This window comes from Vidua chalybeata, chromosome 10, assembly GCF_026979565.1.
Source record: "Vidua chalybeata isolate OUT-0048 chromosome 10, bVidCha1 merged haplotype, whole genome shotgun sequence".
NCBI lineage: Eukaryota > Metazoa > Chordata > Aves > Passeriformes > Viduidae > Vidua > Vidua chalybeata.
Genome location: NC_071539.1, coordinates 15,307,417 through 15,335,169, shown reverse-complemented (window position 1 = coordinate 15,335,169; position 27,753 = coordinate 15,307,417). Strand labels below are relative to the sequence as shown.

At 38.7% G+C, this 27,753-nt stretch overlaps 1 protein-coding gene across 15 annotated transcripts in view; it reads right to left on the bottom strand.

Annotated features, from left to right (window-relative positions):
* Nucleotides 1-27,753, bottom strand: part of TRIP12 (thyroid hormone receptor interactor 12) — a 79,859-nt gene that overhangs the window by 28,998 nt on the left and 23,108 nt on the right. For 11 of the 15 annotated variants that reach the window (XM_053951740.1, XM_053951737.1, XM_053951741.1 and 8 more), the window contains 7 exons: nucleotides 23,375-23,521; nucleotides 14,860-14,985; nucleotides 13,102-13,901; nucleotides 4,223-4,328; nucleotides 2,821-2,957; nucleotides 1,824-1,907; nucleotides 395-490 (listed from right to left, as the gene is read on the bottom strand). In XM_053951740.1, coding sequence (XP_053807715.1) covers nucleotides 395-490; nucleotides 1,824-1,907; nucleotides 2,821-2,957; nucleotides 4,223-4,328; nucleotides 13,102-13,901; nucleotides 14,860-14,985; nucleotides 23,375-23,472 — 1,447 coding nt within the window. In that variant the 5' untranslated portion in view covers nucleotides 23,473-23,521. The remainder of the gene's footprint in view (nucleotides 1-394; nucleotides 491-1,823; nucleotides 1,908-2,820; nucleotides 2,958-4,222; nucleotides 4,329-13,101; nucleotides 13,902-14,859; nucleotides 14,986-23,374; nucleotides 23,522-27,753) is intronic. The other 4 variants (XM_053951748.1, XM_053951749.1, XM_053951745.1 and 1 more) reach the window with 3 other exon arrangements.

Sequence of the window (27,753 nt, the reverse complement as noted above, 5' to 3'; positions counted from 1 at the left end):
TTTAAAGCTAGCTTAAGCATTTGTTTAAAGCTAGCAAAAAACCCAAGGGGGTTGGAGAGGTCTTGTGTTAAGCAGCCCATCATGCAAAAGAAAAAGATAAGGAAGGGGTGAAAAGGCAAGAACCCTCCCTTCCCCACCTAGAAGGGAACATTAAGATGCCCCAAAACAGAAAAGCAAAGAAATATAGCTAAGGCAAATTCTTCTTCCTTAAAGGAAGACAAGCAAATTAAAATTGTTGACAAGTGGTCTAGAACTATCATGACATACAAGTCTCCAACGTGTACAATACTATATTAAACTATGACGCTAATACAAATATTAGATTTACTATTGGCTGAATTCTACTAGTCTGGAAGTGGAAAGAATTAAGTCAAATTAGACAAACTTTGCTTACTAGCTCCACTTCCAATTGTCCTGTGGAAGAGCTGCGACATCCGAGGACCAAGAGGGCCAAACAGGTGAGGAGGAAGACCCCTAGCCTCTAATAGAGCTAAAAGCAAACAGAGGATAACAGCCATTGTCAAAGCTTCTATGTATATTTTTAAAAGCTTAAATTCCGTGATGTTATCATTTAAGACTACTAGAATGTTGATACTTTAAGAGTTATTTAGATGATTGCAGCTACCTCGATTTTGAAAAAACACCAAAAAGATGACCTTAAAGGAACAAATAACAAATTTTTGTTTGTGTCCGAGCAATAAGGTCCTTTATGAAGTCACCCGCTGAGTTTGCATAGCTGTGTGTAATCTCTGTTAAACTGTTTTAAGCCTAGAGCCAGAGCAGCAGATACATCAGGCTGTCATTTCAAATCTGAATTCAAACTACACAGTATAGTTAAGCTTATCTTCATATTTTAAGGACCTGCAGGCACTCCTACAGTGAAAAAAATGGCACTTAAAAACAGGTTCAACAGCTTTATTTGCTGATGAGCAAGAGAGGGAACAACTCTGGTAAGTATTAGTGGGTTTCTTTTTTGATTGATTTTCAACACTTTACTGTTACTTAAGCTAAACTAAGTGGGTGATTCTGGTTTTTATTGTAGCAACCATGACTATTGCTGATCAATAAAATAGCAATTAATAGTGAAAACCAATTTAGCCCAATATTTATAATGCATACCTATACTTACTGAGAACTATAAGCAAGTGAACTGATACTGACAGCACTCCCACATTAAATATCCAGTTTAACAAAAACCTGTCATTTGCAAGGGAGATCATGATCTCAGGACCCCCTGCAACGTAGCAGCAAAATCATTAGACCAGTTGCAGGACATGCATACTGAGTTTATACCTGTCATACTCTCTGCTTTTGAGAGACCAAGGCTCCTTTAGCCCAAGCACAAAAGCAAGCATTTTAAGAACATTCAGACTTTTTTGGTCAAAGCTTACAGCAACATGGGTATCAATGACAAGCACAAAAAAAAAAAGTTATCCAGAAGCAGGCAGAATATAGTAGGCCTAACCTACTCTCTAAACTTAAAACATGCTTGCAAAGAGTATTTTCATATTTGAGCTTACACACTTCAAAGGACTAAGTTCTCAGTTCTCTCCCCCCCACCTCCTCCTAGAAAATCATCAGTAGTAGGGTATTACATGCCATTAAATGAATAAAGACACTATCCCACCCCCCCTCCAGATATCCTTGCATCTTTTGTGAATTAAGGCTTGTAAATCCCTACTTCAGAATTACTGTGAACAAACACATTCACAGACAATGAAACAAAATACAGCCTTCCCACTTGAACGTCATACAGAATTTGTGTAGATATGATTATTTATAGGCTAACAACCAAAAAGGTAAATTAGTGAAAACTTTTATACCTTGTAGTCTTCCCATCTCAGAATCATCTGACTCACTTTCTCCAGAAGTCGTCATACCTACAGCTCCAGCAACAGAACTAGAAGCTAAAGGAACAATAAAAGATTAATACAAATTAGTGTCTTTAAAGCCACAAAACTCACATCTAAAAAAGCTCTGCCATCAAAAGCACACTCTGCATTTAGTGCTGCCACCAGCAAACTCCTGTAAAACTTCCAATTTAAAACAGAGGAGTTTAGAGGACTAGTACTTTCCAAAAGCTGAAAAGAATGGCTTTATCAACACAAGATAATGAAAAAAAAATACAGCTAAGTCCGTAAAATTAAATTTCAGACATATTTCCCCGTATTCTTAATAAATGTATACTTTTCTTAATGGAGTATTATGCTATACTTAGTTTCCATTCCTACTTTCTGTACTAATGTAGCCACCTCTAAGCATAGAATGTTTAATATTTTCTATCATTCAGTATAATCACTGCCATAATTCCTTTGAACTCACTAATTAGGACCAAATGACAAAATTATCATCTAACAGAACTGTGCAAATAACAGCATTCAACTGGTCACAAATTTCTCCAGTAACACATGCTTGCAATTTCAACAGAAAATCCGTAGAATATTTGAGTAGTTTCAACAGAGCTTTTACAGGTAATGCATGCCTTCCGTATTCTGAACAGCTTGATGTCTTTTCAGTTGATGATATTTATGTAGCATCAGCTGAAGTTACTTTTTTTAAAAGTAGCAGAAGCTTAAAAGCTAACATCTGGATTACTGGATATAGTCTGGATACTACAAAAAAGCATAACAAACACGTACCAGATAGCCAAAAAAATCATACACTAATATAAGCATCCCTCTCACTGAAAAATCATCCAGCATTATTTTACCACCTTAAACAATTTCTCTTCAGAACTTAATCTATTTGACTATTTTTAAATGCAAAGAATTTTATACTAGCAACTATGCCAAACATTCTTCAGCTGCAATTCCTTCTTACCTGCAGCTCCCTGGGGAGGCTCATCTGTCCGTGCAGCTGAAGAGTTAACTCCATCCTGGTTGTTGTCAGGATCAGCCATCTTCTCCTGTCGGCGGGCTTCAGCTGCTCCTCTTTTGCCCAGGCCAGAGCCTCGCCGACTAAAGGTTCAAAAAGCAAAGTTTCAGACCTTGTGAACTAAGGTAAGAGATTTATTAATGTAAGTCTACTAAAGACTACATAATGTTTATGTACATAACTGCCACAACACTGCACAAACGAGCAATTTGTGGAAGAATCAATCTTCATAAAATTATCCAACCTTTCTGTACACTCCCTGCCCTGCACCATGGCAGTGATTTGTTTACACTAAGGCATTACAGACAAGTCCTTACATTAAACATTTCAAGACCAGGCAGTCTACTAAAATATAACAGCAAAAATGAGCAAGCTTTAAGTGACTGTTAGTTATAAATCATATACGCATTTGAGAAAGCTGATGATTGAGTAATCATCTTTAGAGGAAGCTCTGAACTACTGAAAGCAAGAAAGGACTCTGACGTTCAACTTGGTTTTCAGAGTCAGAACAAGTTTGAAAGGATGAGCCTATTTAGATTTGCAGTTTTAAACACTACAGCCTTCATCACTTGCCTTCAGAGTAAACAGTCAAATTCAAATACACACTTGACAATAAAATCAAGATTTCAGAAGTGTTTAATAGTGTGGAAGAGGGAAAAGAGGATGTGCTAGAAGTACTAAACAGTCTAGGCATAAGAACAAAAATAAAGCTTGTTAAGGCTTCTTACATTTAGTCCCACAATATATGCAACTACAAAAGTTTATTGCATCACAGGATACTAATGTACTCTCCCCTCCCATTTAATCTACCAGCTGTTTAAAATTACTAATTCAGGACTACTTCTCCTCCTACTTCTACTACTAAGAAGTACATTAAGTACTTAGATGCAGTTCAGACGAAACTGCTGACAAGCAGCTTAACAGTGCACCCCATTAAAACTGAATCCTGTATGGTACCATGAAGTCTTATTTTTCAAAACAATTATCTCTTTCACTATTCATGACAGGCAATAGTTCAGCACTACTGTCTGTGTTAAGTAAGTAGTTCAGCTGTTTTAGTAGTTCATACTGTCTGTGCTCTTAAAACACCTTTCTAAGGACAGGATTACTTAAGTTTGTGATACTGGCTTTGGTTGTTTCTCTTCCTCCACCTCCACAGCTGAGGGACTTACTGGAAGTCTGATGGTGACAAATTCTACGCGCTATCCGTAACACCGGTGTACAGAGTAATCCAGCAGGCCTGAAAAGCTACAGCTACTTTTACAACAGTCAAGGCCAATGCTCATGCATGGAAATGACATGAATACCAACTCACTGTAGTAATCAAGTTTCATTTCTCAAGTCTTACCTGGTGCTAGCACAGGAGCCCGTGGTCTTTTGCCGTGTGCTCCGCCGTAAACTGGGGAGCTCAGCAGGTGGTGATTCACTGCGCTTCTTTGTCGATTTTCTTAGACCTATGCAATATGTAAAGAATTGAGAGTAAATCAGTCTTTAAATACACAGCAATTCTACAAAGACATTGAACTTTTGTGTACAGGAAACCTCTACGTAGAACAGCTTCTACATAACACAGTAAGTCCACATCAATATTAGTCAGCTTATATTGAACTGCTGTATCAGTAGAAGAAAGGTTCAGACATTTACTTTTATTCATTGACTTAAGTAATGCTCAACTCCAAGATTTTAGGCACCTTTTACTAAACTATATACTAAAGTTATCGATCACCTTTCTCATGCTAAACAGGTATCACATGATGGGATACAAGTGTATTATTTCTAAGTTCCAACAATTAAAAGAAGATGTTTTAGTCTTAAACAGAAAAAAGTAGTGGTTTCAATCTCAAATTTTAGTCAGTTTTATTCAAACTAATATGGCTGTAAAATAACTGTCTTCAAGTACTCTCAGTGTTGAGATCTATCCCATATATAGATAGATATATATATCCCATTTGTGTTCCTATTTCAACTACAGCCCTTCAGCCCCTCTTACTGTCATAAGGCCATCCTTGATGTAAGTAAGTAAGCACATCCTCATGGCTTTGGAAAAGGAGTTCCAGTGTTTAATTTACAAGCAATTTCACTGTTGAAAACTGATCCACTTGGTAACAATTCGCTCTAGGTGACAAAGCCATTGTTCTGGTAACATCCCACCACAGAACCAAGTTAAACACACAAAAACCCCATACAATATGACATTCTCAGATGAGTCTCAGCAGGCTTAGTATCAGATTGAAATATCCCATGGCAGCTTTCAAAGCACAAAACTGATAATTTAGGGTAAAAATCAAAAATTTTTATCAGGCCAGTTTGACATTGCAGTGACCCCATCCACACACCTCCACAATAAATAAATATAATAGAAGAGAACATCGTAACATTGAATTCAGACATATTATTACTACAACAGATGTAAACAATTTTGAAAAGTAAGTTAGATCACTGCTCCCTCTTCTGGCAACAAAGCAGAAATAAAACATACTTAAACATGCAATGCATTTGAGTTCAGAAGTTATCAGACTAGCTCCTATTTCCTTAATCCTAAAACATTCCAGGAATGCAGAGTTGTGGTACTGAGGGATGGAATGATAACCATGCAGCCTCTGACTGGATATTTAACAGAAAAGGAAAAGTGTACAAAACTACTACTGATCTGGCCAATAGTGTGTCCTTTCAAGCACCACAGCATATTTGACCCAGAAACACAATGCTGTGTGCATTGTGCACACAGCAGATGAAGGTTAACCTGATATTCATACATTTACCACACACTTGGCTTAAACTCAAGAAATTTGGCAACCTTAAGAAAACAACAATGTTCTGTATTTAAAAGCCACCAAGCACTGAACTGAAGCAGGCCAGCCACTTGAATTTCCACGTGGTCTGCACATATAGAACACATGTAACTTTTTTTGAATATTCAAAAAGTAGCAGCATTTTTACTACATATGCTTTGAAACCAAAACTGTAAGTTGAAGTTACCACTACACAAGCACTCAAACCTTCCTTACATATAGTACATGTAATACTGGTGGGGAGGAGAATAGGACAGGTGTGACAGGAGAAAACATTTCATAAGGTAGAGATACAAGACAAAACTCATTTGAAATGGTTGCAGCAGGATCCCATGCCATAGCTACACTTCTCAAGTACTCAGAAGTATGACACATCAACATCCTCTCAGAGCTGGTTGTATTTTACACTAGAAAATGCATTCTTCAACTGGCTCTAGGTATAGCACTGTACTACTCCACAGGTAAAATATGTGTTTGCCCCATTGAGTTCAGAGATACACTTTCTCATACAGAACACGTATGGAAAGCTAGGTTACTCAGTACCTGTAACACTATGGTGAAATTCTAAGTGAAATGCACTTTTGTTTTACATTAGAAGAATAAAATAATGACCTTGATACAGTGGAGTTCACTGGGGGAAAAAGGCACATTTTCATCCTTTATGTCAGCACACCATTTACTACTTCAAATCTGTGGGTAGTCATTTTCAAGTAGTCAAACCTAAATTAGGTAACTTCATATTAGCTTAGTAACAGGCTATTGATGAGACACCACACATCCACTCTAAGTCAACCTTGACTTAGCTTATATCAAAACAGGATTTCTGCTAAGGGGAAGAGTTTCACAAACCAGCAGAGCCAGCTTACTGGTTTACTGTTTGTTAAAAAGTATGGCCCATCCATCTCTTGTTTTCCACAAATCAATCCCAAGATCTATAAAGTACACATCTGACACAATTTCTTGTTTTAGTGTTCTGCCAGTTTGGTGAGCTGAGCTTGCTTAAGGTCAAACACCATCAAGCAATACAGCAAAGATGTAATAAAATGGGTTGTCCTTTTCCGTAGTGGCATTAAATTAGCTGAACCATCTCTTTAAGCTGAACTACTTCAGAGAGTTGTAGAGAATGTACAGTTAGCCAGTTACTGCTTGGTGGGTGAGCTGCAGAATACATCACACCTTGAGCATCCAGAAACACCGAGCACATTTTCTCCCGCTGCTCAAGAATGTTCTACTTTCTATGTTTTCTTTCTGTGTTTTTCTTTTCCCAAGTCTTTGCTTTTCTGGCTCTGAGGATCTACCAGGGTACAACTGAGCTTCCACCACCCCCTATTTATTTTAAAGGCTAGAAGAGAAAGTGAAGAAAGTCTCACAGCATGTTCCCTTCCTGCTGTTCAATACCACTCTGCCCTTAAGAAGTCTTCGTGATCAACTTTAAGTCAATCTTACCATCTGCATCTTCTGCAAATCCTTCGAGTCTTCCCAATACCATAACTTCAGAACTGCTAATCTCTTCATACTGAGCCCTCTTCCTTTCACTCACGCTGTCATTAAAATTTGGGATAGCCAGCAAAACCTCCAAACTGAAGGTTAATCCTGTGCCTTTAAGAGTTGCAAGAGGCTGAAAGTGGCAAGTATTCACCAGTAAACAGAGCACAACCAGTGTTCAGGAAAATGAAATTAAAGATGCCCTGTGTATGCCTGATGGAGGAAAGCACCACTCACGCTGTCACAGACAGACACCAAGGGCTCTCAGAGGAATTGGTTTGATGCTCATTTCCAAAAGCTGTTTACTCAGCACTATTTCTGTAATACATAGAGCAATTGTCACAGACTCACAGAAAGGTTGGGGCTGAAGCGACCTTCAGACATCATCCAATCCCACTGCTACAGCGGGTTCACTGGTCATGTCCAGACATGCTTTGAATATCTCCAGAAAAGCAGACTCCATTGTCTCTCTGGGCAGCCTGTTCTACTACTCTGCCATCCTCAAAGAGGTTTTTCCTCTTATTCAGTGGAACTTTCTGTATTCAGCTTGTCCTCTGCTGTTCTTCCTGGGCACCACTAAAAAGAGAGTCTGGCCCCAATTTCTTGACAACCACCCCTAAAGTATTTGCATGCACTAGTAAGTCATCTTTTCTCCAGGCTAAATAGGCACAGGTATCTCAGCCTTTCCTCAAAAGAAATGGTTCAGTCCCATTATTACCTTCATAGCCCTCCACTGGACCTTTGCAGTAGTTCCTTGTCTTCCATGAACTGGGGAGACCATAACTGAGACTCACTCCAGGTGAGGCCTCACCAAGGCAGAGGAGAGAAGCAGGATCAAGTTCATTGATCTGTTAGAAGTGCTCTTCCTAATGCATCCCAGAATTTTGTTTGCCTTCTTAGCCAAAAGAGCTCACTGCTGGCTCATGCACTACCTGTTCTCCAGCAGGGTGCCCAGGTCCTTCTCCCCAGAGCTGCTTTTCAGGTCAGCTCCTGAAAAGCAGGAGCTGACTCCTGCTCCAGGAGATGTGTGACCCTGCACTTGCCTTTGAACTTTAGGTTCCTCTCCACCCAACTCTGCAGCTTCTCCAGGTTTAGCTGAATGGCAGCACAGCCTCTGGTGTATCAGCCACACCTCTCACTTTTGTAACTTTTGAGGGTGCACTCTGTCCCCTTATCCAGGTCATTGATGAACCAGTAGAACAGGACTGAACCCAATATTGACTCACTGCCATCTACAGGCCTCCAACTGGACACTGCATTGCTGATCACAACCTCTGAACTCTGCCATTCAGTCAGTTCTCAACCCAGTCCACTGTCATTCACCTCACTCACACTTCCTGAGCTACAAGGATGCTACAGGAGAGAGAGTTGAAAGCTTTGCTGAAGTCAAGACAGACAACATCCACTGTTCTCCCTTCATCTACTCAGTCAGCCATTCCATCACAGCAGACGATCAGTCTAGTTAAGCATTATTTCCCCTCAGTGAATCCATGTTGACTACTACTGATAACCTTTTACTTCACATGCTTAGAGATGACAATGCAGGATGAGCTCTATCATCATCTTTCCAGGGAGGGACGTGAGGCTGACCAGCCTATAGTTCCCTGGGTCCTCTTCCTTGCCCATTCTGAAGTGACACTGGCTTTCCTCAGGCATCTCTGCTGTTCTCCATGACCTTTCAAAGATGATGGAGAATGGCTTAGAAGTAACATCTGCCAGCTCCTCCAACATATGTAGGTGCATCCCATCAGGGCCCATAGATTTGTGGGTGACAAGTTTACCTAAAAGATCTCTAATCCAAACCCCTCAAAGAAAATCAGGTTTAAGCATCTTATATTCAGCACCTGCAAGAACTTCAGAAGTAAACTTCAGAATTAAAGCAGAAACACAGCCTTCCTTATGGCAGACACATATTACTTATGCCCTGACATCATCCTATTTTGCATGCCAAGCACTCATGTTTATGAGTCAGAAGGAAAACACATTCAAACAGGCTAAACCTGAAATAGCACAGCCTAACAAATCAAACTAAAAAAAATCTTAACTTCACATTTAAGTGTGTTTACTTGTCAGCATTTTTTAAGGAAGATTTTGTTGTGCAAAAGAAAAGTTCTGAATGCAGCTGTACTGCAATCACTTATTAAGTCTGAATGTATTACCCAAGTCAAAACAAAGTTAGACAAACTTTCAGAGCTCATAACCTAGAAAGCCCTTCATCTGCAGTTCAGAAAGACAATCAGGAGTGATTTACTTGTTAGGACTGGAATTTTAGTCTTCAGATGGGCTCCTGTGTGAGGCTGTTCTTCTCACTAGTTGAGATTGGGTAAAAAAAGCTGTAGCAGGGGAAGGCAAGACAGCCTCCTGTCCTTGTAGTATTCCACTGTTGCCCACCCTCAGTACCAACCCAGACATCCCCCAGCTCTTATTAAAGCCCCACAAAGCCTGTCACCACAATTAAAGTATCTCCAAGGTAGCCATCTTACTGCCTCAATCCCAAGGCTGTAACTACCATCACCCAAGCCAGCACTGTACCCAGAATCCCAAATAAACTAATTCAGAGCTATTTTCTGACTCTCCTCTCTCACCTCTGCCAAATCCCTCAAAGCCAGGAGTTACGTACCATTCACACTCCATCTTTATGTTCATATGGCTTTTCAGTGCATACACCAATGACCTCCCTAACCCCCCAAATTTCCAAGTATTAGGTAGAGACTTCCCAGGCAGGGACAGCTATTTTAAGTCACCCCCGCTCTTAGCACTGTCCCAGCCACTGCTGCCAGCAACTTCCTACTTAGGGGCCACAAGACAATACAGGAAGGACAGCAAAGATTTCCCCAGTAATGGAAACATAACTGAGCTTGATTTTATATTGTTACATAATTGGTAACATGACCCATTTGCAACGTTTAAAAAGCCCCTCCAACAGATATGGCCTGAAAGGGATGTGAAAATAGTCAGGTCACGAGAACAAAATGAGAAAGCTGCTTTCTTCCTCTCTTCCCCCTTTCCCCCATGAAGAAATGTTCAACTACTTAAATGGATGTAAAGAACTTTAGTGTAGCCTGTTTTTATTCCAACATATTCTTCAGTTGTTATTCAGTGATGTCACTGCTCTGTTATGGAGACTGCTGTGTAGAGCTTAACACTGCGAAGTCACCTGGGCTGGATTTAACACCTATTTAGCTATCCAGGAGGAATGGACAAGAAACCTCAGGGTATTCTCCTCATTCTCCTTCAGTATGTGAAAAACTTCTGCAAAGATGGCAACCATGTTTCTCTTCATTCTTCTCTTCAGTAGAGTAAGTCAGATCAGCTGCTCTTATTTTTCATTCAAAGATCACAACCCCTACAATGATTCTTGTACTCCTTGAACTGCATCATCTCCAGAAGGGAACAGCATTGCATTTATATAGACATGACTTACCAGATGGGGCTTTGAGAACCTGGCGTAGTGGAAGGTGGCCCTTCCCCTGCCCCTGTGGCAGGGGGTTTGGAATTTAAGATCCCTTTCAACCAAACCATTCTATGATTTCATGTCAGCCTGAATAATCCTCCCTCTCCTCCCACTTATTTTCCTAGAGCTACTTCCACCTATAATTTTCCTGACATTATTGCAAGTTATGTTTGCTTTTTTATCTCTCACTAATTCTATAAGGCCTATTTCAGACTTCTCTTAACATGTTTCATAATGTATACACCTATAAAAGCCTACCAAGTTTAAGCTTTTAGCTTCTACACAGAATTACTAAGACTTCTAAGGATTTGTTTCCAGGTAGAAGGGCGTACACTTCAATTTCATCTAGATCACTCTTTGCCTTCCTGCTTTAGAAAGGGCCACAGTGTTAGTATTTGTATTGAGACACCACTTTCTTCTGCTCCCTTATCCTCTAAGGTTACTCATCTGCTACAGAAAACAAATTTGAACTTACCCATCCTTTCTCAAAAACCTATCCTAGTGGTTTATTTTCTTCATATTTTCATGACACTTCTCAGCATTATGTAAAATGTGTATTTTGTTAAAATACTTCAAATTTTTCAAATAGTTTGAAAGTGTATGTCACACATGCTTTCTCTTTTTTAAAAAGACTAAGCTAATAGTAATTATTGATTCCAAGATCACTTCAACCTGTTGTCAGAGAGCACTATTTGAAAGGCTGAGACTGTTTGAAAATATCATAGTTTAACACTTCTGCTGTAGGTTGTGCTCTTACAGTGATATCTGGTGATCAGTGATATTTACCGGAGTATGTTTTGCTGCAATCTATGGTAAAGAGGCATTAAACATTTTAGACTTCCTAATATCACCTGTTAGTACTTTTCCCCTCCCTCAAATTGAAATGTCATCTACAGAAAATAACTTGGTTCTCCATCACATGAAGAAACATCTCTCACCACGCTTGGTACCCCTTAGCAGTGACATTTTATACACACAGACACCACCAACTTGGTTGTATCACGTATTGGAGCATCTTCTAGCAAAAAACCTTTAGCGCTTCTACAACCTGAAAGTTAAGTCATAGTTTCTTTCTCAGTTCAGTCTTTGCAGTAACAGTTTAGGCTCACATTCTCAATGCTGTTTTTCAAGGTACTCAAGATATACATACATAGCCCTTTATATTGTGCTATTCCACCCTTCCCCTTCTCACTCCTTCAAGAAGTTTTGTAACTTATCACATGAATTACTCTCTGCTTTCATCTTCTTGTTCACTTGTTAGAGGTAAATTCCTTCTCCTTCCTGTTGCCTTTCTTTGTTGCCTGTAGCCTGACTTATCTCAGAACTTGCTGGTCATTCCCATCGGTCCCTGACTTCTGCTCACTTCCCTCTCCTTCCACTCCATGCAAATTCAGAGTTTTGATTCTGGAATTCATCACCTGGTAGCCCTGAATCACAGAGCAGATAGAAAAAAAGAATTGCTGTAAAGCAAATAACTCCTCTCTCCTTTCCAAATGCCATTCTTCATCTGTTAGGTTAGGTCATTCCAGAATCAATACTCCAGCCATGCCAATTAGCCAAAACATGCCTGTTAAATTTAATTGACCTATGCTGATTAGACAGAAAGACAGCCAGTTACTTTTGATTATTTCACCTATTTCCAGCATTAGTATTAGCTATGGATTTGTCCCAGTTCGGACAAGCTACTTGTAATCATGCCTAAGTAAAGGAACAACAGTAAGCAAGCTTAGGAATCCAACATCTTACATCAAGTTTTAGAGAATGCATGCAGTAGATAAATCATTCAGTACACAAAGGCAGTAAAACACATTTAAAAAAAAAAATTGTTCAAGACAATGGAGCTACAAGCATATCTGCATACTAGCAAGCAGGTGCTCTGCTTGGAAACAGTCTACATTTCCTAGGGACCATGTTCACAAACAGTAGCTGCTATTCAAACTCAGCACCAGAAAGAAGCCATACTTTGTAAGAACAAATTAGAAGACAAAGTGACTAATATCCCCAGACTATGTACACCAGGTTTACAAGACTACAGTTCTTAAATATCAGATTCTCACAACAAGGATGAATCAGGAAAGTTAAGTCTCAAAGAAGATACCATATATGATCTATTTGTTTTCCAGCATTTATCATTCCCACTTCAGAACAGAAGAGTTAAGGAAACGAGGGGGAATAAAAATCTGACAAAAGGAATATAATCAAGAGTGTTTTATAATATATATGCCCCCATCACAACATCCAATTATTTTGTATTTTATTTTTAAAATAGATGTGTAAGACACAGAAGCAACTCAAATTTACAGAACACTGACTGAACTTAAATCATCTGCTTTAGCTGTAAATAATTTCAGTCACAGCTTTACTTAACTCAGCAGAACATACTAAAAGTTAATTTTTCTAGGAAGATCACATGCAGCTTGAAAAAACAGAAGTATTTGTTTAGAAGACTTGATTTTAAAACATATGTTTTTATTCTTCTAGAAAAGAACTACTTACTTGCTAGCTTAGCCTGTAGTCCTGAAGGTCCAGGTTTTGATGTCTCTGACTTGGAAGAGCCTGGTAGAGACAGTTTTGTTTTAGGGAGACTGACTTTTGGGCTGAATCGAGCAGCCCAGTCAAACTTTGAAGAGCCACCTGTTTTACTTGGTTCTTTGTCCCTGCTACTCCTTCTTGGACTGGGGCTGGATGCAGAACGGGAACGTCTAGCCTTACTCTGGTCCTTTCCCTGTTTCACTCTGGCACCCTGAGGAACAGTAGAAGAAGCAGAGGCAACAGCAGAAGAGGAGGAGGAGGTGGAAGCTGAAGAAGAAGAATCAGTGATGGTGCTACACCCAGCTTTGGCTGAGGTCACCGATTTTGAAGCCAGCTTGGAGACTTTTGCTGACTTTTCTTCAGTGCCAGTTGATTCAACTGATGACCCACTCTCTATACAAGACAGATTCTCTGTCCTTTTCCTTTTCTGACTTCGGGAGCTACCAGCAGCTCCACCCTTTCTGGTGTGAGCCTTGCTTGTTGATGGCAATTGTGTAGACTTGGGCTGCTCTTGGTCTGAGTGTCTTCTCTTAGATTTAGTATGTGGCTTGTTAGTTTCTGAGGAAGTCTCAGTGTGTTGAAGTGCTTTGGGTTTTTTAGCAGAGCTAGGAGAATTGGTCCTCCTGTAATCTGGACTAGCACTGCGTTTAACTCCTCGAGAATTGTCTTTCTTAGGCACTTGCCCCGTTTTTTGCTTTTCTGAAGTATTGACTCTCTCGGGATCTTCTTGTTGTGGTATTAAAACAGCAGATGAACTACAGCCTCTGTAGAAGTAAGCAGGAACAGCATTAGAGTTGAACTCAAGAAGCCTCACAGTTTGTAAGAATTTTGCATGATAAATGTCATCACAGTTTAATAATAAAGGATACTGCATGTAGGAAACACTGTTCAGTTTACACTGAAGCAAACAAACAAAAACCCCCACATGCTTGGATGCGAATAGTCATATTGCACATATTTGCTAGCATAAAATCTAAGTAGATTGCAAAATAAAAGCACAATACACCACTTTTTTTAAAAAGGAAATTTAACTTGAATATATTTTGCTTTTTTATATATATGTCAAACTGATTAAAACCAAACAAAAAAAAAAATCAAGCCATGAAGCGATTAACTGAATGTTTGAGAATATACGTTCCACAAGAGAGTAAGGAGTGTTCAGTAATGCATAACTAGTCATAACTGGATTCTAGTTCAAGAAAGGCTCTTAAAGGATAGTTTCTCATCAATCTTTAAATTGATGTAGTGAATCACATACAAAACTGCCAAAACTCTTCTATGTAATAGAAAACTGTTCCAGTGTGTATACAGCAGAAGCATACAAAGAGCAGACAAGCAATACCAAGATTACCCTGAACACAAGCCTACTTTAGATTACTGCACATTTCAATTCATATTGGACACTGCTCTAAACTCCTTGGGCAATCTTCCCCCAGCATGAAGCAGAAGAAGGGAAGAAAGGCCTTGCAAGTATTCCAGGACTAGTTATGCAGAAATCATTTCCTCCCCATCACTGATGGAATGCTCTTAGTTGGTGAATTAGAAAAAGAAAAAAACAAACAGAATTGGAAACACTGAAATATATCCAGTGAATGCAATACCTAGATTAGTTAAATATCCATTAGTCATACACTTTATTAGAACTCTGTGTAACTCAATAATTATACAAGTTGTTCAAGTGCAGATAACACTGGTTAACATATGAATATGAAGCACAATTACCTTTTAGAAAAGTGTCCCTTGGACTGCTCAGAAGTAGTATTAGACTGCACTTTGGGTGTCTTTGAAATAGATTTTCTACTCTCAGGAGGGCTATGTGCCTTATGCTTTGCCTGCCCTAAATGTGACCTGTCAGCAGAAAGTCAAAACAGAAAGCTATCAGGATTCCAAGATACAGATACAGACCTGTAGGTGGAATATTGTTTATTTTTGGAGCATTTACACATATTAATTTACAGCTACCAATTTTTCCATTTCAGCTCCTAATATTAAACCAGCATTTCAAAAGAACCACTCAATGCAGTTACAAATCACTAGCAGTGTAACTGTTTTGCAAAGAACACAATTATTTGGTCATTTTAAATGAATAAAACATCTTCTTACATCTGAGTTTTGCAGATAAGTTCAGATCTTTCTAGTGTGCAAGATTACTGAATTATTCACTTAATCATTAACCTAGCAGAGTAAAGCACAAGAGTAGAGCATCTGTCAAATATCTCGTCTCAAAAATAGATAAATACACATCTACATCCAGATTCCAGGCATTAAGTCTTTATACCGTTATGATTATTTACATCTTTACTCTTCAGTTAGGGAAAAAAAAAAAAAACCCAAAAAACAAAATCAAGTGCTCAGAATAGGAATGCAGCCAGTTCCACTTGGTAGAAAAGCTCAACCATACCAGTTATTTTCTGGCTGCAAGATCTACCAGTTCAAAGGATTGAGGGCTGTTTGGTAACACCTGAAGTAAGAGGAATGAAGAAATGCACACCACCAATGAAGGCAGTCAAATGAGACAGGAAACTTGTGATGTCAGAGAGCGGAACGAGTTTCACATAGATAAGCTCTAACAGGTCTTCTAAGCAGCTTTCAGCTGCATGAAAAAATGGTTTACTGTATGAGTTCGACTGAAGGACAAAGATAATACTATACCCAATGGATAAAATTTAAGACTTAAGTTACATCTTCATATATTCCACATTTACTTTGAAACCCACTCAGAATTACTATCTGCAAGACTCAAAAGAGAATGTTCATCAGCATTTAAAACAGGACAGTATAAATAATTTCTAAGGCAAGAGACATCTCACTTGCACTTCCCTGGATAAAATGCAGTTTTTGACTCAGCTGGCACCAGGAAAACCATACTGCACATATCCTACCTATACAGAAGTCCCAAGAACCACTAACCTTTGAAAAATCTCAAACTACTCTAGTATTAATGCTGAAAGAAGCAATGTTTCAAAGTTAAAGAACTGCTGATTACATGGTCATATGCTATTAACCCAGGCCTAGACAGCTTTTGAGTTGAGCTCTGCAAACATCCACAAAGGATGGGGAAGAATGTATACTTCCAATTTAAGTATCCTGCTCCAACCCATGACCCCAAACAGCACAAAGTTTAGCCCAATAGACTAAGTGGAAGTGGTAAGAGGTCCACAAGCTTTAAAATGAACTTTTTTCCAATGAAATGCCAGAAGTCTAGTAGTAAAGGCAGAGCTAACTATATTACTGACCAGAAAGCTTCCCCATCCTCTTCAAGATTTCAACACAAACTTGAATCTCAGTAGAACACAAGTATCAAGTTTAACCATCTAGATGATAACCAAATGCTAATTCACTTAGAGTCAAAACAGTAAAACTTCAATAATATGACTTTTTTCTTGATAATTTTCTTCCTTCTGCTTCTTCTGACTTATCCTCATTCAGGCAGTTACTCAGATGAATGCACACAGCACATAATCAACATTTTCTGTGCCCTAAGAGCGTGATAGTCTGAAAAGATTAAATTAGCAGCATCTTCTCCAGACTCCAGTAATTAATTTTTATTTATCATACTATAAGAACTACTGTTTACTATCAAAAGCAAGTGAAATAAAACTGTTAGATCTTGAGGTTACAATAGCAAACTCCATCAAGGTAAACTTGGGAATGTTTCACCTAATCTTGAGTATTTGGATTTTCCTTTTCCCAACAAAAGATTAAGGCGTGACATTTAATTTTCCCCATGAAATGTTTTTATTATGGGAGTAACAGACATTATTACATAATTTGCACTTGGCAGGAATCTCGCGTTTTATGTAAGCTAAACTGATCAGGGTTCATTTATTCTGAAGTACATTTTATGAGATTACTTTCCTGTAAAGATTTTTGCTTCACTTTAGATTTCACGAAACACAATAACTGAAGAGCTTTTCAACTAAAATACTGCTAGAACAATAGATGCAAAACATGAACTGAAGAGTTTCCACTTGTTTCTGGCTCCTCCTCTATCACATTTAAACCCTTCTGATTCTTACAAGTTTTACAAATATACACTTTCCTACCAATGTCCAATTTGTGTGGACCATTAAAGCTACAGCCATACCCTAGGGATCATGAATACATGCAGAGTATTAGCATTTGCTTTGCTTTCTTTATCCATCAAGCTATCCGTATAAACAGCCTTCTTAGCAGAAAGATTATGTCACAAATGGGGAGTCACAACTGAGATTTTTTAAATTTTATTTTAAAACACCTACTGTGCTCTCACTTCTCACCGTGAGTTTAATCATTCACCTTGCATGAATTACAAAGAGAAAGCCCACAATACAATAGCAACTATGCATGCAGTAGCATGTCAGTCACCAGGACCATGACATGAACTCTCCTCTAAGGTTTATAGAAGAACACTGAGAATTTGATTACAGGATTAAGGTAAAAACTTTAACCATACATCAACAAGTAGCATTGTCCTAATTTATATTTAAGTTGTGACAGCTTACTTAAGGTCTCCTTAAAAATGTTAACTCACATACAAGGGTAGTTAGAATAGTCTGTAAAGCTCAGGATAAGCAATGCTTGCAGAGCATTCAAGAGCTATAAAAGATATATGCACAGCTGGAAGGCTGATTTTAAAGGCTGTATGCTACATGTACTTTTGTCTATAATCCAAGGCTTTTCACTTGTAACTTACAAGTTCTTCAGTCTTTTCCATCAATGTATCATTCATTAAGAACTGTCATTCCAGCAAGAAGTGTTTTGAGAGACTAAGTTCCTCATTAATGACAAAGTATCTTGAGCTAAGTATTTATGAGCTTTCATTCATCCATTTCCACTCTCAGGGACACCTCCAGAAAGACTGAGCTCCTGCTGCACCTTCAAGCTGTGTTTTGTAGGGGTTTTTTTGTTTTCTTTCCCTCCCCAGTTTCATAAACAACTCCAATGCTTCATTCAACTGGGCAAAGCTGTCTGCTGATGCAGATTTTAGATCACAGGCAGACGCTCAAGTCTAGAGTAACACAAATATACAGAAGTTGACAAGCTAACCACCATATAGCTTGCTGTGTTATATAAACAATATGGTGGAAAATGCCAGCTCCGAGCAAAGCCATAATGAAGAACCATTTAGAACCTGTTCTCAGAGAGTTACTCTGTGCATATTTAAAAAAACCTTTTGAAGTTAGTTAATAAACAAAGTGTTTAATCTAAGTCATGTCCCTCAGCAGCTGAAAGTGAGCTATTAAATGCTTCCAAACAAAGTCTGCAAAAACTATTCTTTTATTTCTGTCAAAAATGAGATTAAGAAAAAGGCAATAGCACAGATGAAAAAAACTGGAAAAACATCTACTTTCTCTCCTCAGAAATACTCCAAATATCATCCCCACCAACTCAAACATCATACTTAGTTTACAGGTCTCATAAATTCTTACCAGTTAACATATCACCAAGACTGGTCCAAAACCAAATCCTGTTTAGAACAAAAACAATGTAACTGACAAAAGCACTCTTTCTACTTATATCAAAGTCCTACACACAGCCAACAAGGATCTCATTGATCATTAAGCCTTCAATTCCAAATACACAAGAACACATATGTGTTTTATTCCAAAACATTAAACTTTGCTTATGAAGTATCCTACTTTCATATAGAACTACATGTCAAAGTGATATGCTACTTAAATACTACTACTCCTAAAGATTACTTAAGACTAATAATATGCAAAAAGATAACTACCACTATCATTTAATGCCACTAATAAAATTTTTTGCAGCACTGGTAAAGAAAGTTCCAGTACATGGGACCACTTCCATTACTCTATACCAATACAGTGAAACATTGCTAACAACTGAAAGGAACAATCAACTGCTCCATGTCCAGAAAAGATCTTATTGTGTGCCTCACAATACCACTTCCAAATTGCTCCCATTCAAAGTAAATCCTATGGCATCACTGGGAACTAAGCCAGGAGGGCACAATTCTTCAACACACATGGTAACAATGTCAATATACAGTTAAGAAAATGACAAGTAAGTACCTTCCACCCCCTCCCCTCCTACCATATGAAAAGAAAGCTTCATTAACACATCTGCTTCAGTTTACTGCTGCAAAGGGAAACTTTATCATCATTACTGCTTCCTTAAAAACCTGCAAAGAGTCACTCTTCACTGAGGAGTGCTCCAACAGACACTTCAGACAGGGTTCATGCTGGACCATTTTGAAGGTGCAATCATAGCAGTAATTCTAAATTTGGAGGTAAACACTAAATACTTTTCAAAGTGGTGGTAAAACCAGTAAGAACTATAATACCCACAAGAGCTAAAATTCATCCAAACCACAGTTATTGCAACATAACTACTGACAACAGAAAGTGAAGAATCACATTAGTCCAACTTCACTAATGCCAATTTGCTTACATGCATACATGGGGAGGGAATGACAACACCACCAGCTCATATACCCCTTTTCAAATACAGACCCCTTTCTTCTTTTAGAGAAAAGCACACATCACTGTTACAGCACAAATTGCAAATAAACAGCATCTGTATTTCTACCCTTCCATGAGCCTAGTATTATTGCTTGTACCTTTAAACAATGCACCTCAAAATCAAACTCTAAAAGCTCCTATCAAGTTACTATACTGAACATGAATTGCTGGTAAAACTCCAGCAGAAAACCATTACAGGCATCCCCTGTTCATTGTGACTCAAGTATTGACGTTATGGGGACATCAAACAAGCCCAGTCTAGAGGAAAATGGGTTTGCATTGTTTCTTCCAGATTAAGCCAGTCTTTCAATACTCAATGTAATAGGAGAGAGATTCTGCATTTAGAACAGACCAGAGAGAAGTTTGGAATTTCCAAGGTCTTCATACAAGTGAACAGTAGCAGCTCAGCAAGTTAAACTGGCAGAGTTTTAACAAAAGAGCTTTAAGCTGTAGAAGTGTCAAAGATTACAGAAAGACATACATTAGCACTTCAGCTTGGCAGCACTATAATTCTCCTGACTCTCTCTTTTTTAACAACTAAATCAACTAAAGTCTCTTGCATTCACTCCAGCTAGAGCATAAAAGAGATCAAGGCAACTCTAATGCTATTACAAGGCCATCTGGCCATACCACACACTTACCTTGGATTATTAGCCTTCACACCCAAGTCTGAAATTATAAGTGACAAACTGCATAAACTCTCCAAGCTTTTGTCACTTAATCTGTATTTTGGAAATGCACACTCCTCAGCCACAAAAAAGCTTTAAGAAAAAAGCTGTTGCATTTCCAGCACTGAGAAAGCTATTTATACAAAGCAGAAATGCAATCAAGTACACAAGTTCAGACAATATCGAGACCTGTCCTTGCTCGAAGGGTTATGATTGCATATCTATGACCAAAGCGAAGTAACCTCCAACACTTCAGAAGGTGTGGCCCTTTAGTCTGCTTACAAACTTTGTGGCTAATTTTAGGCATGAAGCAATAATCCTCTACAGTCACATTACTGTCTGATTCCATGTTTTTAATAGGGAAGGGGGGAGTTGGGAGTTTTCAATCTTTGCATATTGGTTTGTTGTTTATTGGGGGAGGGTAAGAAATAGGTGGATCTAATAAAGTGGCTGAATAAAATCTCACACCGTCTGCACAACAACATCAATAAGTAGTATCGATCAACAGAAGAAATTCTATAAAGTGAGACAGTTGCCATTAAGGATCAGTGTCCACCATCTCTGCATTTCAATGATTTCTACTTCAGAGCATACCATATTATAACCACAAGTGACCAGCATACACAAACTGCTCTCCTACAACACTACTTTCAGCTCAGTTTCATCCAAAAAGATTCCAGTTCAAGTGCTCCAAGACCATTCCACATTAGCCAAAACACAGCAGGTAAGGATGCCTGACTGGCTTCAAAAGACCATTCTCAGCTCCAACTAAAATACTAACACAGATAAATCTTAAGTTCAGTTATTTGCACAATGTAAGCATATTACTCAAACTAGTCTTTCCACAGTTTGTTTATTCTATTTTAACCGATTTTACAGCTGAAACTGAAGAGTTTCATTTTGCTAATGACAAATTTAAGAAGACTGAAAATAAATTGTCTTAGGCATCCCAAAAAACCCCATAATGTAAGAAAAGGTGTATTGTTTTTTGCTCAGTGTTTGTTTGGGGTTTTGCTGGCTCTTTTAATATAGCAGCAAAAGCAGTGTATCACTGAAGTACAGCAAGGCATCACAAGACACATCAAGTTGTGGACTCTAGACCCTCCTGTATACTGCTCAGCAGCAGAACTGAAACACACTATACCACTGCATGCTAGATACATGGAAGGGTGAGTCCTGGGAGGTTTGTGTCTAAAGACAGGCACCAGCTAAAAACTTATCTGAGAGCCTGTCATCCACAAATTTTTTAAGGACCTGACAGATCTGTCTTACATTGGTCCTTGTACAATAGCCATTTCTGCCCAGCACCTTATTAAAAATGAGATGCTGATGACAGTAAAAGATGACAAACTCATTTTAAATTTTATACTAACCACCATGTTTTAACCAGGCCTTTTTATAGGCTTTGCCAGCTCAAAATGCTTGCTCAGAAATGCAAAGGCAGGGGAGGTCCTGTTCTAAAGAGACCCAGATTCAAAGAGGACTGTAAGCTTCTCCCATCCTGCTTACTTTAGCTGGGACCTCTCATTCTGATAAAGGTCTAACACAGTTTAAAAGTGCAATACACTCTTGCTCATGGAAGTCTGGCACAGGTTTGGTGAGGGGTGGAAGAGGTCCAGTCATTTCAGACAAGTGAATCTTCAGTCAATGTATGTATGACAGCATAACAGATCACAGTGCACCAAAATGATGGATGAGTGACTTCCTTAAAAGAAAACAGTGCTACCCTTAAAATGCTTCAGTTTGTCTGACTCACTCACTGTGGAGCTTCCCCCTGGCATTCTACTGTAAAATCTGAACTACCAGTAGATATCTGAAGAAGAATCCCCCATCTCATCTCCAAATAACTTGCCTCCAATCCATTATTCTAGGGAGAGCTTTATTCACTCCAAGTGAAGTTCCATGTAAAAGGAAAGAGTTAGTAGGGCAATAACATCCACTGAGATGCAGAGACAACACAGAATGGGCAGAAGGAAATGAAGGGCTTACTATGCCTCTGTTAAAAGAACTATTCTCTGAAACCAATTCTAGCTTACAAAATAATCAGCTACATAAGGTAGCAACTTCCCTTTCCTTATGTCACATTATTTGAGGGGAGAAGCCTTGTGATTATCATCTGCTCTTCTACTTGTATAGTAGACTAGTTTAGAGAAAGTGAAGGCACATTTTTCACATTGAATTCTTCCCAAAGTTCCTTAGAAGTTGGCCATTCTTCGTCACCCATTCAACAGTTGTTCAACTTGTTCTCAGTTAGACTTGATACTAGTAAGAAATACACCTCATCTTCATTAAACTTTATAGCCCAGTTCCTTCACAGTAAAAAGCTTTTGTGCCCCTGACCTGTAATATTTTAACACTCATCTCAAAAAAAAAAGAAAATCAAGCCCAAGGTACACATATTCAACAACTGCACCAGTAATATATCTGAGGGAGTAAAATAGACAGATCTGCCTCCCATCACACTATAACCTTTCTTCATCAGACTGATCTTTTAACAAAGTTAAAAACACATATCCATACAGGATTCACTCACAGCAGTAACAGTACAGTCATCCATGGAACAGTTTTAAGGATCTTCTTTGTTCTGCACTGCAGAGGCAACCACTTACAGAGCAAATACAATATACAATCTGGTCCACTTGCTCACTGTATCAGGCACATTAAATGATGGCAAAACTTTTTTTTCTTGAATTATTCAACATCTGCACAGGATTTATATGCAGTGCAAAGGTAACAGAGTACCAGTTAGTCTTGTCAGAGGAATATTTTCCCAGATTCCCAGTAACAGACTCTCCCTGTCATCCCCCTCCGGTATTTTTAATATCAGGGAAGACAAGGAAAGAATTTGTTACTACCTGTGATTTATGGAAAACAGCTTTTCCCCCCCTATAGCTAGCTCTACTACTGCTATTCTAGCTGAACATGTATGATGGCGAGTTATCCATGGGCTTATCCCATGCAGTAACAGTACATGTAATATTTCAGAGGCAAAAAGATTTTATGGAAGTTTCAGTGCTTGGATTGCAAGGTGGAAAACGTTATTCTCTAAATCACATGCATTTCAGTGTTATACATTTGAACACTCAGAGATAGCAGTCATACCTTCCTCCTACTGCGTCGTCTTGTGGCTGGGCCCCGGCAGTGTTCCTCTGTGAACGTCGCAGTGACCCCCCTGGATTGTTATTAGGCCGGTTGGACATTGGCACCTCTCTCCTGAAGGGACATACCCTTTCTAGACACTATCATTCACTGAAAGACAAAGGAAGAAGAGCCATAAGATACATGGCATGAAGACTCACCACCACACCTCCAGAGACAAATGTAAACTTTTACTGTTTAAGCAAAAACTGAAGACAAAAGCTTTCAAACAATTTTCAGTTCAAAGACACATGGACAAGGTTCTTCTCAAGACATTTAGAACCTTAATACAGAGCAACCAGGTTTTGGTATATATAGCATACAGATGATCTACTGAACTAAATGGCTTTTACAGATCCCTTCCAACCCAAACTACAAACACCTCTATGATTTTGTGATGACACACTTCCTTTCTAGCAGGCTTCTCTAATTATAAGGAGACAGGACAAATGCAATTTAGGAGAATCTGTGTTTATCAACAAAGGAAAAACTCAGTGCTTGATAGACAGCAACAGAATTCAAGTATTTTAACTTTCACTGTAGGAGATTACAAAGCCCATTTCAGGAATAAGAAGCAGTATTCACAACATAAATACAGTGTTTTCCAAACAGCTTCTTTCTCTAGTCTGATTTATGCAACTTTCATTTGCATAAAGCAAGATATACAGTCATTCAAGAAAAAAAGATCTAGCTTTATAATCAGGAAGTTCTGTTCATGAGAGCTAAATTAAAGGGAAAAGGTATTTGAGACAAAAGGATTAATGAGTGCATACAATTGTTTTTTAAAAATTATCTATGATGGCTTTGTATTACTACTTCTGGTATTGCTTTGTGACTGCGAGAGGTCTACATATATTAGTTTGGTAGTTATTTATTAAAGACTACCATAACCCCCAGCCACAGTCCTCTGAAACAGACATATTTCAAAAATAAGCCTCGGTTAATTCCTCAGTGAAGAGAGGTGACTTCTGTATCCTGTGCTAAATTGGTATTTCCATGTAGAGCATAGCAACAGGACCACAACTAGCAAATCCAGTTTCACTGTTTCTAATTTTGTGGAATCTGGTAAAAAAAAGGTACTTGCAGGTGAAAAAAAGAAGCTGTGAAAAGGAAAGTAACCCAAGTTTAAGAACTCAGTAGTTTATATACTGATTTGGTATACCGATTTGGTATCCAGAGCACAGTAAGTAAGGAGTCTGTCATGAAAAAACTTAAAACACTGTAGCTTCAGATTCAAATGTCTCCAATGAAATAACTTTCAAGATCCAGCATTGTCAGTAAAAACAGTGAATAGGTGAACATAATTGTCTATTCTTCTGAAAAGGACTCACAGAAGTGAACAAAAGTGATAGGAGGGGAAGGGGGGGGACAAAGAAAGAATCCTAAATGATGCAGTTTTACTGTAGGCCATAAGAAACCCAGCCTATAAACTCACATTATGCAAGCCATTACCTCACATATGATGCTACAAGGAACACACATATCATCCATACACCTGTGCAGCACAGGAAATTATTGATCAGGATTCTGCTAGCTCAGATTTGGTCTTGTTACACTGCAATAATACAACCTAATATTGAAACGTCACACTTAGCATGCCAGAAATACTTTAAAAATACTTCCAGGAATTGAATAATACAAGTTAGGCAGAAGAGCTGCTCTCCATCCTAATCCCCACACCACAGGAGCCAAAAGCATCTTTTTAAAGTTTTTCATGTTCTTTCTAAGAAGTCCAACATAGCCGCAAACAGCAAACATAAAGTAGAATTAATTAATGAATCACTTTTACCTTCATTTATTTTGGTTGGGGTTTATTTTTACCTTATGCTTAGGAATTTGAAAGAATGCAAGTAAAGCATAAAATACACAATCCCACAAAATACAGTTGTTTGATGAACCTCTTAGATAGAAGTCCTGATGACTAAGTTGAGAAAGCTATAAACATTGCTACTCAAAAGGCAACCATTCCCTCTTCACAATTGTTTCCTCTTATTCAAACTCCTTAATCAAAGCCAATATTCCCACTAACAGAAAGTTTTAAAGCTTTTCAGTAACACATAACACCATCAATCTACAACTTCTTATACTTTAGAGCACAAAAAGATTTACAACAAAACAGAAAAAGCTTGCAACTCCTGGAAATCATGCCAGCTTGCTGGTGTAGCCAGACCAGTCCAGGAGATCATGAGTTGTAGCATTCTCTTCAGAACATCAATGCAAGAAACATTAGCATTAACCAGGCTGAAAGCTGAGCAAGGACTCAGCACCTAGGGAGTGCAGCTGAAATCAGTCACAGGCACTGCCAAATGTTTCTGTGCATTCTCTTTTTATTTCCTTGTATTCAAACAACAAATTAAAAAAATAAAAGAACTCTCTGCTATCAGAAATGAGGCACATTTCTTGCATTTTCTAAAAGGAGGGAGTAGTGTCCCCTTCTGCACGAAGTTCAGCTGGCACTGAAACAGTACTAATGTCAAACTTCCAGTCATACTACAAGATGGTTGCCACAGAACTATTGTCTCACCTTGTACTGATTAAAATGTGCACTTCAGCAGGTTTCACTCTGCAAGAAGCAGTGCTCATCTAGACCTCTGCTACGTTAGCCACACACTTTCCCACCTAGGGCCAGAACCAGAGTCAGCTGAAGAAAACATCACACAGGCAATCCTGGCCCTTCCTAGATAAACTTTAGTTTAACACTGATCTGCCTGGGTGTGCTGGTTTTGTCTCTGACAAAGCTGAATTTACTCTGAAGCGGCTGGTACAAGGCTGCATTTTGGATTTCTGCTGAACGCAGCATTGATAACAAGAGCACAGTGTTGATAATACAGATGTTTTTGTTATTGGTGAAAAGAACCAAGGCTTTTTCTGCTTTTTGTACTGTCAGTCATACTGGTGAGGAGGCTTGAGGTACATGGGAGGTTGGGACGAGACCCAGCGAGGAGAGGTGACCCAAACTGACCAAAGAGATATTCCAGACTACATGACTTCATGCTCAGTATACCAACTGGGATATTGATAGAAGGAGGAAGGGGAGGACATTTAAAGTGATGGTGTGGGTGCGTCCCTCCTGGAGAAAGCTGAACACCTGCCTAACAATGGGAAGCAGTCAATTCTTTGTCTTGCTTTGCTTGTATGCATGGCTTTTGCTTTTCCAATTAGACTGTCTTTACTTCAACCCACAAGTTTTCCAGTTTTAACCCTTCCAGTTCCCTTTCCCATCCCACTGGTAGGGGAGTGAGCAAGCAGCTGCCCGGTGCTTGGTTGCTGGCTAGGATTAAACCATGACACAGGGTTTAGCCAGACATTTTAAGTAGTCTGTGCTTAGAAGTTATGTAGCACAATGTGTTGTCATACACATGGTATTTTCAGCTGTGTAGAAGAATGAAATGACAACAGTTTTATCTTGTAAGGCATCTGTAAAGATGATGTCCAGAGTTATCTTCTATATTGACACCTCTCAACTGCATTTCTTACTGTGTACTTGTTGCCGTATGACTCCCAGTTTGCTTTTAAATATAATGCAGCTTTGTGATTCAGCTGTGATCTTTAACATCAAAATGCTAACTTAAGTCTCACTGCAAGCCACACAATACCATGTGCCCAGTTAGTCCAGCCATGAAGAAGACATTTTCACAACTGTGCCTTTCACATGCTAAAACAACAAGAGCCCAGAGGTTCCTAAATCTCAGCTGTTCTCATTCATACTTGTCCATCTATCTCTGAGCTCACTCCAAGCACTTAGCTGCTTCTTTCCCATTGTCAGACACCTACATTAAAAAAAAAACACGTGCAACTTGGTAGAGACCAGCCGAATGCATCAGTGCAGTCCTGCCAGATTTTAAGACAGTTTCCTCAACTACACTGATTCTTCCTCACACCCACAATAACAAAATGCTACAACCCTTCATCAGACCTCCATGCTCCCACAACAGACAATGCTATTTTGGAATTTTTAAGCTCAGGTCCCCTTCTAGCATAAAGTTATCAGCACACAAGCTTTTTTAGTTAATGTTTCATAACTCCATATTCCTAGTTATGATGATGCCAAAGCATGGGCCTGCAGAGGCTCTCATCATAAGCAGATTCTTTAGAATGAGGATGAATTCCAAAGGCCAGCATTTCACATAAACCCACAACCAATCTTTTGAAGCCGTGTAACAACACTGCTATCTAGTGCTTATTATGCTGCATAGTATTTTTGAGTTTTAGCAAACACTATTTGATTACTATTTAAAGTCATCTTTGTTACTGTATAGGAGAGCAAGTAGAATTAATCTACATTAGTATGTAGACCTAACATACCCATTGCAAACACTATAGCTAATGTATGGTCAACATAC